Source organism: Lampris incognitus, chromosome 18 (assembly GCF_029633865.1).
Source record: "Lampris incognitus isolate fLamInc1 chromosome 18, fLamInc1.hap2, whole genome shotgun sequence".
Lineage (NCBI taxonomy): Eukaryota > Metazoa > Chordata > Actinopteri > Lampriformes > Lampridae > Lampris > Lampris incognitus.
Window position 1 is genome coordinate 20,688,582 of NC_079228.1, and position 13,600 is coordinate 20,702,181.

Below are 13,600 nucleotides of genomic sequence, written 5' to 3' on the forward strand. Positions count from 1 at the left end.
CTCTTAAAGAATGCAGGATGTGGTGCCTCTACCTGGTCCTGTGCATGAGAGCCAAGAGAATGTGTGTGTGTGTGTGTGTGTGTGTGTGTGTGTGTGTGTGTGTGTATGCATGCATGCATGCATTTGGTAATTTACCTGACTGTGTGTGTGTGTGTGTGTGCGTGCATGCATGCATTTGGTAAGTTACCTGACTATATTGGTGTGTGTGTGTGTGTGTGTGTGTGTGTGTGTGTGTGTGTGTGTGTGTGTGTGTGTGTGTGTGTGTGTGTGTGTGTGTGTGTGTGTGTGCACGCGCTTGGACATGCATTTGTGTGTGTTTGTCTCTTTTGCATGGCTTCTGCATGACTGCATTCCATGGTCTCTTAAGAATGCTAATCAACACTTCCTTACTCTTATGAGTGTGTATGCACTTAGCATGTTTGTATGTTGCGTGTGTGCATATGTACGGCATAGACTTTTGCGGTCATCCCTTATGCTGTGTGGGAAAGGAGACAATGTGCGTTGAGAAAACAGTAGCAGTAGTAGTGTGGTGTTGTTGGTGGTGGTAGTGGTGTGGTGATAGGGATGGAGGGGGGGGGGTTGCTGTAGCCTGCGAGCCCCAGACGGGCTGGCTCCGGAGGGGCTGTGCCCAGGCACAGAGCAGCCTTTGTCAGGGTAATTATCCTGACGCTCACCCTCCAATGGAGGAGCTACCGGTTGGTATGGTGGCCGACGCACTAGCGCCACCAGTCATCACTGGGAGAAAGCTGCTATTGTGGGAACACGGATCCAAGTGATATTCCGTGTATGTCAGCTTTATGGGTTTGAACATAATCTCTTGCATGCAGCAGTGAAGCAGATGCAACATTCTGAGAAGTCCAACATAAAACTTTTCATATTTTGAATGTATCCATCTTAAGGCTCATTGGTTTGTGCACACACTTCAACACACTCTCTCCTTTTGTCTGTTACACACACACACACACACAGACTGTCCTTTTTCCTCTATCATGCAAAACTATTTATTCATCTGTAACTCGAAGTCACCTCTATCATATCATTACATTCCCTAACCCTAACACCCCCAGGCCCCAAGCCTGTGCAAGCAGCCTGTCTGTCCGGCTACGATACCATCTCCTTGCTTTCAGCGGCCGCTCTGGCCCCAGCTAGCCAGCCAGCAGGAGGGGCAGACAGACAAGAAGTGCTGGAGGAGGGAGAGGGAAAGAGATAGCTCAGGTATCTGGCAATCCTTCTGCACGCACGCACGCACGCACGCACGCACGCACGCACGCACACACGCGCGAGCGCGCACGTGTGTGTGTGTGTGTGTATGTGTATGTGTGTGTGTGTGTGTGTGTAGGAACCAAAGGATTATCCCTCAGGAGTTAAATGAAGCCTGTCCAGAAACAGGGAGATCCTGCCTGACTATTTAAACACCCTCTGTTGAGTGTAGTTACTGTATCGAGAGAGTGGCAGTGGGCCAGCAGGCTGAAAATACAGGAGGAAACCCAATAGGCTTGATGATATGGCATTGTTTACAGTGGCAGACAAGAAGCCATCTTCTCCTCCTCTCCAACAACCTATTATTTTTTCCCACCAGTCAGCCTGTCTGTCTCTGCTTTTCACAACCCCCCCCCCCCTTTCACTCAGCCTCTTTGTCTGCTTCACCTGCCGTTGGAGAGAAATTTTTAAGAGATAGTTCACATGTGAATAGACACAAATTATCTGGTATTTTGAGGTAGACATTTTATTCTGTAGACTCAACCACGAGATATACGGTGACAAAGGAACTTAAGATTCAGTGGGAGCAGATTTTTTTTTCCTAAATAACTGGTCTCTGTATAGCTAGTATTTCACACAGGTGCTGGAAAAATTGATCAATCCTGACAGAAATTTTAGTCTCCCTCTTCCTCTTCTTACCTCTGTCAGCTTGTTCACATTTATCTCATCCTTTTGTTTGTCTCTCCTCTCACCTCCTCTCTCCCTATGTCCAATTCTTCTCTCTACGTTACAACTCTGTCTCTCCCCATTCACCCTCCCCTCCTAAACCAGGGTGCCAAGGCGTGTTTCCTGCGGGACATCCCCTTCTCAGCCATCTACTTCCCGTGCTACGCCCACATCAAGACCTACCTCAGTGAGGAGGACGGCACAGTTGGGCCAGTCAAGATGCTGTTTGCAGGAGCACTAGCAGGTAGAAAAACACAACCACATCCACCACCTTTGCACTCCATCAGGCTCAGGCCTGAAGGAAAACGCTTATCATTTTTTAACCCGAGCGCTATTTTCCTATGTGACTTTTCCTGACCGGCTCTGGCTCTGTGTTTATCAAAAGGAGGCATGCTCATAGTCGTAATGCCCAAGAGGCTGCTCTTTACTGTGATTGTGGATAAAGCTTAGCAACAAGACACCTGACCAAGTGCTGTCATCAAGAGCCGTCAGTAATACCATGGCATCCATAGCCTTGGTCACTGAAAGAAATACCCTCTGGGCTGTAATTGCTTCAAGACTTAAAAAAAAAAATGTTAGGGCGGCACGGTGGCGCAGTGGTTAGCGCTGTTGCCTCACAGCAAGAAGGGCCTGGATTTGAACCCCGGGGTTGTCCAACCTTGGAGGTCGTCCTCTGTGTGGAGTTTGCATGTTCTCCCCGTGCCTACGTGGGGTCGGTTTTCTCCGGGTGCCCCGGTTTTCCCCCACCATCAAAAGACATGCATGTTAGGGTTAATACTCCTGTCTGTGCCCCTGACTGAAGCATGGCAAAATGAACTGGAGTTTGCCCCTGGGTGCTGCATGGCGGCTGCCCACTGCTCCTAGCTACACAGCTAGGATGAGTTAAATTGCAGACCGTAATTTCCCTATGGGGATCAATAAAGTATCTCAAAATCAAAAAAATCAAAAGAAAAGATGGTGGTTTCCAAAGCATGTGTGTCTTCTGAAATGCTTTACTCGAAGAAGGTGCACATACACATAAGAAAACAAAAGGAGAGGAAAAAAAACAGGAACAGGGCTAGTGCGTTTGATGCTACGGCAGTTAGCACAACAGTTGTTATTGTAACAAAGAATGTGGGCAGGCAACTCTCCTAGTAAGAAAAGTGAGAGAGAGACAGAGGAAGAAAGTGTGCGGTATCTCAGGCTCCAGTGCCAGGCTACTGGGGGGCATACATATGACTCCAGGGGTCTAGACATTTCTGCTCCATTCTGTTGGACCATGAGCATAGCAACCACTTGTCTTACAACTGGTCATGCTGTACGGCATTAACCAGCGTGGCTGTGTAAGCCTCTGTGGAAACGATGAACAAGTGAATCCTTTGAGCGCTGACTCTAGATCAGCACCAACACAAAGGCATAGGCTCAATTAAAAGACCTCAGAGCGTTGACATTCACAGTAATGCATAGTTAGTGGACATTTGTGCAGAGGGTTTTCGATAAAGGTCAGATTTTGCAGAGATGAGTAACCCTCTCATTTAGCACAGCCATTTTGGGAAGAACTTTTTATGTCATTTGGAGCGGAAAAATCACTTTGTGTTTAGCTGTAACCTTGTATTTTACATAAAATAAACGACCATTCAGTTTTGCACAATCACGTTTCTTTGTAAATGATAAATTTGCCTCTTCGTATCGAACATAAGCAGCCCGCTTCTGTATTTGCAGCACCTGCAGGTCCAGAAGTCCCTTCTACGCACCCCGGCCTGCTGTACTCCTATTGTTAACCTTCTCTTTGTGAACAATTTGTCCATTTCACAGCACCTGACCCCCCCCCCCATGTTCACAATAGTGTTTTCTAGGTGTTATGTATTTGGGAGAAGAAGGCTTTTATTACAGTGTATTTATGTGACACTTAGAGGTAACGTCTTGCTTTAGTAAATGCACATGCTCTGTGTGAAATTGTAAATATTCATTGTATTGTTGGGTATTTGTGCTAAGGTAGTTTTTTTTTTTTAAACAATTCTCTTATGAAGTTTTAATAAGGTAAGCTATAAATGGCAAAAATAACATGTCACACTGCCATACTCTTTGTTTTGTAACAGGAACAGTACTTTGGCTTGTGAAATTTGAATGATTGAAAATGTTTGAATCCACTAGAGAGCCAAAATGTTCATTTCAAGCCTGGATAGTTGCTGGTTTCATAGTTCGAGTGTCAAAACTCTTATCAGGGGATCATTTCCAGGGTGGCGAGAAAGTCAGACCATATTCTCAAGCCCTTGTGCTGCACAGTGCTGTTTTTTCCTGCTTCGAGATTTCCCATACATAACTTAAGCTTGGCAATCTGCCCTCTGTGTACAGAGCACAAAAAGGTAAAAAAAAAGAAAAAGAAGAAGCTAATTTCCGCTGAAAATGTGACCAGGGATAATCACAACTTAAACAGGTCAGAAGGAGATTGTGCTGAGCAACTAGCCAAAATTCCGGTTAATTTACAGTGTTTATTGCGTCCGGGTGGCGTGGCGGTCTATTCCATCGGCTACCAACATGGGGATCGCCAGTTCGAATTCCCGTGTTACCTCCAGCTTGGTCAGGCGTCCCTACAGACACAAATGGCTGTGTCTGTGGGTAGGAAGCCAGATGTGGGTATGCGTCCTGCTCACTGCACTAGCGCCTCCTCTGGTCGATTGAGGCGCCTGTTCGGGGGGGAGGGGAACTGGGGGGAATAGCTATGTCCCCCTGGCAAAACTCCTCACTGTCAGGTGAAAAGAAGCGGCTGGCGACTCCACATGTATTGGAGGAGGCATGTGGTAGTCTGCAGTCCCCCCCCCCCCCCCCCCCGGCTTGGCAGAGGGAATGCAGTAGTGATCGGGACGGCCTGGAAGAGTGGGGTAATTGGCTGGATACATTGGGGAGAAAAAGGGGGGAACCCCCCCCCCAAAAAAATGTTAGTGTTTAGAAAACTAATTGACCAAGATCGGTTCAATAATTAGAAACATTGAAACTTGGTTGCATTTTTTTCTGAGCTCAATGCTGAGGAAGAAAATATATGTGCCGTGTGTGCTATTTGTCTGTGAAGCACAGCGATACACCTTGCAGCGTCTAGCATGAAATAACAGTGACCTAAATCCATTGCACACACTGACTTTTTCCAGTTTTTACTTTGCGGTTCCATGTCTGTAATGAAGCCTGTTTCAGATCTCAGTTTGCAGATGTGGAGAGACTGCAGGACACATGGGGCGTGTCAGCTGAGAGAGCCAGGGGAGAGAGAGAAGGTCATGAAAGGGCAGCTTTGGTATTGTTAAAGGTGCAATCTGTAATCCAAATGGAAATAAACTAGTCGCATCAGCACTGAAAGCCAAGCTTTGGGAATAGCGATCTCCCCCCCATTCTCAGATTGACTGAGTGAACTATAGATGTACATGCTGGTTGCTGACTAAACCAGAATTTTTAACTAAAGTTTGCAAATATTTGCTAGAATTTATGGCATTTTGATAGCATTTGCACCTTTTGAGTTAAATAGTTAAAACAGTTCTTTGGGCGTCTGGGTACGGCGTGGCGGTCTATTCCGTTGTCTACCAACACGGGGATCGCTAGTTCGAATCCCCGTGTTACCTCCGGTTTGGTTGGGCATCCCTACAGACACAATTGGCCTTGTCTGCGGGTAGGAAGCCGATGTGGGTATGCGTTCTGGTCGCTGCACTAGCACCTCCTGTGGTCAGTCGGGGCGCCTGTTCAGGGGGGAGGGGTAACTGAGGGGAATAGCGTGATCCTCCCACGCATTACGTCCCCCTGGTGAAACTCCTCACTGTCAGGTGAAAAGAAGCGGCTGGCAACTCGACATGTATTGGAGGAGGCATGTGGTCGTCTGCAACCCTCCCCGGATCGGCAGAAGGGGTGGAGCAGCGACCAGGGTGGCTCAGAAGAGTGGGGTAATTGGCCAAGTACAATTGGGGAGAAAAAGGGGGGGGGGTTCTTTTAAAAAACAGTTTTACTGGTCATAGTTAAAATGAATTTATAAAATCAAGCTCAAAATCCACATTTCTAAAACCAAATCAAAACTGAGCCAAACTACTGTCTGGTGGCTCAGCCTGTGTCTGCTTTCCCTTCGTCCATGTGGGCAAAAAAATCCCCACATTAATGAAGAAATTGGCGTTTTTTTTTCCGTTACGGAGCCGTTGAACTTTCATTTGAATTTTTATTCTATTAGCAGGTCTCACCCGCTGCGTACGGCCACTCATAAACTCTTGTTTTCCTTTTCATTTTGATTGACAGCTGCTGTGCCAAAAAGGGATCACCCCACAAAATCTGATCGCTGTATCAATTTATATAATTCAGTTTTCATATTCATTTAAATATTCATCAACAAGTTCTTGTCTTTAAAATTTAGATCGAGTTATTTTGAGGTGGAAACAAGCCTTTCAGTCACAAGGTAGGAGCTGCAATCACTTTTTGGCAAGTGCAAAAGTGCATTTTATGGGTTGTGTTGCCTCTTTAAAGGTGTTTCAACCAGTAAAAAGGACTGGGTGAGCTATAATCTTTAAAATATAACCCTCGTGAATGAAATCAAGTAATTTTGAGGCAGAAACAACCTTTCAGTCACAAGGTAGGAGCTGCAATCACTTTTTGGCAAGTGGAAACCGCAGACGGCAATCAGCTTTTGGCGGCCGACGTTACCTCCCTGGGGGTGCATTCGTGTCTAAACTAAAGATGCATTGTTGCGTCATACATGAAAGGGTGCACAGCAGCAACGCATCCGCTTCGAGTTAGATTTACAGATCAGTAAGCATATCGGGTCTCTCTGAATGACATGATATGTACCAGTGTCATTTTATTCATTAGCTTGGCCAACCAACTAAAGGCTTTCAAAAAGTGGTGGGGACGTTTAGTAAGCAGAAACAGTTGCAGTAAGTGGGCAAAGCAGGCCACGGTGATCAAAACATCCACCGATTTGATGGAGGTTTTACAAGTCTCCCCCCGTCCTCAGTGAAAATACGACCTTGACGAGGCGGAATTTAATATTGGATGTTTGAGTGGTTTTACCTTAAAGAAAACATTCTCATAAAATGGTCCGCTGCTCCCGCGCCAAGTCAGAAGGGTTTGGAACATCCGTGTAAAAGAATTAATATTTATTTTGAATCCTCACAGATGTGTGTCTCTGTGGTGCTTTGCCCTCAACGCAGAGGAGTGGAGCAACATGGAAAAGTCATAGAAAGTCTAAACCCCCCACCCCCCCCCGCCTCCATCTTTTCCTTTGGTCTCTTTCCACAAGACTGGCAGCCGTGTTTCAGACTCCGAAATGAAATCCATGGGGTTTTTTTTGTTGGTTTTTTTTTTTGGTTTTTTTTTTTGGTTTTTTTGTGTTAGTTCCAAACATTTATCAGTCTCTTTCATATATAGTATTTATCAGCGGTTTTGGCTTTTTGGCAATTAGTGCTCCACAGTCAGCACAGGAAATTGAATTACATGCTCAGTTTGTGCAGCATTATTTGGCTAAGCGTATCCTTGGTCCCTGAAGAAAATGGCTTTGGTCCTCTCCATCTTAATCACATTCTTTTTGTGAGGAAAGCAAGGGATATTTTTTTATTGAGAAACAGAGGTTAAATAATTGATATTCGAGATTGTGGTATCAATATGATGCCCTTTACCACTGGAATGACTACATAATTGGTACTGGATCCTTCTGTACTATAATTCAGCAATTGCCTTTTTTTCACTTTGGCAAAGTTGATGCTCAATAGTAGTTTGCCTTTTTATCGCTTGTACTTTTCCCTGCTTCCTCTCTGCCTCCTTCTTCTCTTCTGCACATTTCCTTACAGAGCAAAGCAAAATGGCCTCGTCCCGTCATTCTAACTCACACATACCTCCTCAGTCCTCCCATTTTACTCCTATCTGGCCTCTCCTCTCCTCCCCATAGTGCAGGTGGTCACCCTCTACTGGGGGCCAGTGTGCTACCCAACACTGAGTTGATCAGTGGTCTGAATGGCTCGTTTGGCCATCACAAAAACCCAAGAAGTCAGAATAAATCATCAAGAGGCCAGTTTGATGGTAATGACCGAGCCATCGATGATTGAGCCCATTCACGGCTGAAGTGGCCAGAGAAGGAGCTGCGTAGTCACTTCTTCCAGTCAGCCCATCGCTTTCGCCGGCGCACAGGGCACCAGTGTGCGTCTCCCTCATTACCACCCATTGTCTGGGGCCCTTTCATACGGCTGCAAGAAAAGAGGGGGAAGGAGGGAAGGAAGAAAGAGGGGTGAGATCAAATAATGGCTCGGTTGGGATTTTAGCGCGGGGCTGGCAGTAAAGTAAAAGACCTGTGTATAGATTGTCGGAGGGTGAATAGAGTGGAACTGGTTCTTATTTGTGTCTATTGTGACTTGTGTGCTGCTTGCCTGCTTCAAGATGACCAAGGGATCATCAAATGCGATGTGCTTTGTAAGAGGAACAATACAAACTAACTCACATGGTTATGATGATACGCCCGATTTCATGCATTTGCTGATATTTGCTTTCCACATGTCTTGCATCTGACGGGATGTGTCTTATTATGAAAAAGCACCGCTCATTGTAATGCACCCCTTCCAACTTCAGAGTTGATGTATTCTTCTCTTGTAGGCATGCCAGCAGCTTCTTCAGTGACCCCGGCAGATGTGATCAAGACCAGGCTACAGGTGGCAGCGCGTGCTGGCCAGACCACCTACAACGGCTTGATGGACTGCTTCTGGAAGATTCTTAGAGAGGAGGGGCCCCGGGCCTTCTGGAAAGGGGCTGGAGGTATGCTGGTTAAGCCTGATGGCTGACGATGGTGGTAGAGGCAATATACAAAGTTTGCATCACTGTCTGAATAAAAATTGATTTTTTTAGAGAAGTTTTCTAATTGTCAATTTTATACAAGCTAAAACCATTCAGATTTCAATGTGAAGGGGAAGCCTAGTGTTCAGGGTTCCCAAGGTTGTCATGTCTATATGAATTATGAATTTGAGTTGACTGATTTCTGCTCCTCCCTGTAGCGCGAGTCTTTCGATCCTCGCCTCAGTTTGGAGTCACTCTGGTTACCTATGAGCTCCTGCAGCGGTGGTTCTACATTGACTTTGGAGGGCAGTAAGTGACCGCCTACTCACACCTTCTTTGCTCACTGTCTTCTTTAAAACAAGTTGGTAGTTCTGGGGCATACGGGTAGTGTGTAGGTCTATTCCGTTGCCTACCAACACGGGGATCTTCGGTTCGAATCCCTGTGTTACCTCCAGCTTGTTTGGGTGTCCCTACAGACACAATTGGCCGTGTCTGCGGGTGGGAAGCCGGCTGTGTGTATGTGTCCTGGTCGCTGCACTAGTGCCTCCTCTGGTTGGTCGGGGAGCGTGTTCGGGGGGGAGGGAGAATACCATGATGTTCCCATGCACTACGTGCCCCTGGCGAAACTCCTCACTGTCAGGTGAAAATTCAATTCAGTTTTATTTGTATAGCCCAATATCACAAATTACAAATTTGCCTCAGTGGGCTTAACAGCAACACAACATCCTGTCCTTAGACCCTCTCATCGGATAAGGAACAACTCCCTAAAAAAAAACTTTAACAGGGAGAAAAAATAGGAAGAAACCTCAGGGACAGCAACAGAGGAGGGATCTCTCTCCCAAGACGGACAGCGTGCAATGGATGTTGTGTTCATGCAATTTACAAAATGCAACATTGAAAGAGGATAACAGAATTATAATGGACATAAAATTTATGAAGAACATGATGCACAGGATGCCAAGCAGTGTCCAGATGCCAACGGAACAGTCCAGGACCCAAGCCACGCGACCAGCATCATCATGTAAAAAAAAAAAAAACTTATGTGAGAAGGGCAGGCAGCATCCAAATGGCGACCACCATCACCACGGAGACCTGGGAGGAGAACCGTGAAGAAGGTGACTCCACATGTATCGGAGGAGGCACGTGGTAGTCTGCAGCCCTCCCCAGATCGGCAGAGGGGGTGGAGCAGCGACCTGGATGGCTCGGAAGAGTGGGGTAATTGACCGGGTACAATAGGGAAGAAAAACGGGGAAAAATCCACAAAAAAAGCTAGTTGGTAGGTTAATGTGAAGATCATTTTCGATAACTACAAATCCAGAGTTCCGCGATCTGAGCCCAGACTAGCATTTCAACCATTCCCTCGGTGTGATTTTGAAATCACACTCGAAAACATCCACTTTTTTATGTGAAATCTTAGGATTTTTTTCCCCTCATACTTTTTGCTTTGTAAAGATTGAATACAGTTTCTTTTCACGCCACCCTCTCCAGATACAGTAGCTGATTTTAAGTTAGCTGCTCTTGCTGTGAGCATCGTCCCTCCTCCGCCAGAGGAGAAAGAAATGCCACAAGACCAAAAATAATTTCAGAGCACAGCTGGCTCAGGCCTTTACTCACAGCTCTCTGGATGTGAAATTTTTCTCAAACACCGAGTCTTACTGCACAGAGATGCAGGACAGGAAGAAACAGTTTGACTCATGCATGTACCTTCTGGCTTCAGGGATCAAAATAGACTTATTTTCCCTCCTGGAAATGGGTCACTTTTTTTTCTTCTTTTTTTTTTTAAGAATAATCCCTCCCTGAAGTTAAAAAAAAAAGAAAAGAAAGGAGTGAATGGGAGACAACCAAGGAAAAATGTTTACTTTCAAAATTCTTTTTGAAAATGTCTCACATAATCAGCCATGCTTTTTATGCCGTGAGTTTGTATACTGCACATACACATGTAAAATTTAGGCCTCAACAGATTTATTACATGGCTTTTCAATCACTTAACAATCACAGGGAAACCAAATCAAATCCAGATCCAGTGAATATTGTGTGTGGCTTGGTGTAGGTCTGAATGTTCCTCAGTTGTCCATGTTAGAAGTGTATCACAGCACCCAGCGTGAAACCAATGTGGGCTATTCATCCAATTCTGCTTCTACCGCTTTTTTAGGGGGTGTGGGGTGGAGGAGAGCTCTCACCCCCTCCACTTTTAATATTCAATAAGGATGTTTATTTTTTTGTGGTTTTGCATTGTGTGATATAAAATTATCTTCCTCTGTATGCATTTTCACGTGCTCCGCTCATTTCTTTAACATTTAGCTATAACATGTCTTCAACTAAATATTTACCCATCTCACATTTTATCCTAACTTTTTTCCCCCTTTTTCCTTCCATCTCTCCTACTTGCTCTTGCTCTATTTCACTCCTTTGACTCATTGCTCTTTCTGTCTGGCACTCCTCTCTGTCTCTTTCTCCACACCACAGAAAGCCGGCTGGCTCAGAGCCCACCCCCAAGTCTCGGATCAGCCTGCCGGCGCCCAACCCTGACCACATCGGAGGCTTCAGGTTGGCCGTGGCCACGTTCGCTGGCATCGAGAGCAAGTTTGGACTCCATCTCCCGCGCTTCACGGTGCAGGGGGCGGCCCCCTCCCCCACCAGCAACCCCTGAACCGCACCCTCTGTCCACACATGGGGAGAGGAAGGGGGTAAGAGAGGGCTTAAAAGTTTTACACACACACACACGCACACACATACAAACACCAACTAGTCCATAGTTTCTAGACTTTTAAGTTGAATACTTTATCAAAGTTTGCTTCTTTTTGAAGACACATTATATAACCTGTGAGCCCTCATGCTGTATGCAACAGTCTATATGCAACCACGTTGGTTAGCTAGCTATGTAACACAAGTTATTAGACTCCTTTGTAGGACTATTGTGCAGTGTGTCTTAATTTAACTGAGAAGTCCCATTGATTGACGCTGTATAGAATTGTTTATTGCAGCTTTGTTTTTCATACAGTGCAATTTATACATTCACAGCAACAGCAAGAATGCTCGAAAAAAAAATTAAATATCTCCAAACTGCTGCAATTCAAACTAGTTTCAAAAGCTAGGTTTGTCGTGGCAGCTTCCAGCTTGTTCAAAAGAACATCGAGTTAAATTTGAATAATTGATCAGAAAGTAAGGGCGCAGCACGAATCACATCATAATAGCACTTAGTTGTATATATGAGAAAACCAGAGACATATTTTCATATCTATACAGCTATCTGTCCTGGTTTATTCTGTTTTACGCCAGCTTGTGAATGTATTGAGTGATCTGTAGCGAATACGACCAAAATCATGAATGTAAAGACAATGGGATCGCATGACAGTACACAATGTCTGCTGTCAGTGGTCTCAGATCTAAATGTGCTCAGATGCTGTATAAATGTCTATAAAAGGAAAAAGAGGTCGCACTGTCAGCTGTTCTATTCAGATTTGTACAGTACAAGGATTGTAGAATGTATATATGGTGTGTAATAATTGTGCCTTACAGTACGTATGGCAGCAATATGTGTGTACTAAGAGAGTAAAGAAAAACCATTAGTTAAACTTGGACGCATGTTTTTTTTTTCACATTTGCGACTCCCAGATGGATCCTTGCGGATGCAGACATGGTGACAGTAAAAAGCGAGCTTAACTTTTCAAGCCGACAGCTTTAATGGTGAACATAGCAAGTTAAACATCAAGCACTTTGTATTACAGTTTACATCTTATTCATTACAGTTCATGAAATAATATACAGAAGTAGCTTTCTAAGCCTGAAAACATTAAACAAAGTGCTAGACTCTTCCATTTGATTTCATTTGTGACAGCGAATGGCCTTTTAATGTTGATATCAAGCTCCACTATGTATAATGTTGCCATATTGATTTCATGTAATTTCCATAAACGTGTTGCATGCAGGCATAATACAGAAAAAAAAACTGCACAAAACCAACAGAACATGACTTAGTGTAAACAGAACAGTGCTATACTATGGACCCTGCCTTTTTTAGTGGTAGTGCAATGCAATGTTACAGTACACAGCATCATAAGGCAATAAGACTGCCACGTTTCATACTGGCTCACAAGTGTCAAGCAACACATCACCTCATGTAACTGAGCAAATAAATAAAAGTGGACGATTATGAGGAAGTCAACAGTTTGGCCATTAACCAAAGGGTTGCATGTACAGGATAGTAAATGCAAAAGTACAGTAAAGGAAAGCATGTCCTTGTCGGGACAAGACTGTTTAAGTACATAGTGGGGGGAAAAAGAGAATTTAAACTGAGGGAGGTTGAGAACATCATGCTACAGTAACAGCAATTAAAGAGTGTCAGGCCACTGACTGGGCACGACCCCACAGTGATATACCCCCTTCAGATGGTGGTCTGGACAATCCTATGAAGCCAGCTCCACAGGCCCCTCCTCCTCACCGTCCGGCCGGTTAGCGCGGAACTCCATAAGCGTGCGGGCGAAGCGGCCCCAGTCATCGCTGTGGGGCACCGACAACTGGGGGAACACAGGATTCACAACGAATCTGATAAATATGCAGCTTTTTTGTTTGGGCCCTATAGCCTTGATTTTTGTCTTTCTTTATATTAGCACTCGGTTACACTTGACATTTTAAATGCGGCCTCAGGCATCTTATTATGCCTGCTGCTTAAAATGACAAGTCTGGACGCTCAAACACTGCAGCGCGCTCGCATTGTGCTCAGATCTGCTGTGCCACCCCATATTTGCCATTTTCGCCCCTAGTCCTTCAAATCTGTGGTGTGCCACAGTATAAACACACCACAAAACTTCCAACTTCCACTGGGTATGTTGCTAACAAAGCAGGGGTTATCAAGTCATTTTTATTTGTATAGCCCATTATCACAAATTACAAATTTGCCTCAGTGGGCTTT

The 13,600-nt window shown here is 45.0% G+C and overlaps 2 protein-coding genes across 3 annotated transcripts in view; one reads left to right on the forward strand and one right to left on the reverse strand.

Moving 5' to 3' along the window:
- Window positions 1-12,359, forward strand: part of LOC130128366 (electrogenic aspartate/glutamate antiporter SLC25A13, mitochondrial) — a 67,699-nt gene extending 55,340 nt beyond the window's left edge. Inside the window, exons 16-19 of the mRNA XM_056297987.1 lie at window positions 2,032-2,170; window positions 8,512-8,670; window positions 8,907-8,997; window positions 11,155-12,359. Coding sequence (XP_056153962.1) covers window positions 2,032-2,170; window positions 8,512-8,670; window positions 8,907-8,997; window positions 11,155-11,338 — 573 coding nt within the window. The 3' untranslated portion in view covers window positions 11,339-12,359. The remainder of the gene's footprint in view (window positions 1-2,031; window positions 2,171-8,511; window positions 8,671-8,906; window positions 8,998-11,154) is intronic.
- An 8-nt stretch (window positions 12,360-12,367) lies between these two features.
- The window catches only part of LOC130129018 (cytoplasmic dynein 1 intermediate chain 1), a 74,615-nt gene continuing 73,382 nt past the window's right edge, over window positions 12,368-13,600 (reverse strand). For both annotated transcript variants that reach the window (XM_056298812.1, XM_056298811.1), the window contains one exon: window positions 12,368-13,205. In XM_056298812.1, coding sequence (XP_056154787.1) covers window positions 13,095-13,205 — 111 coding nt within the window. In that variant the 3' untranslated portion in view covers window positions 12,368-13,094. The remainder of the gene's footprint in view (window positions 13,206-13,600) is intronic.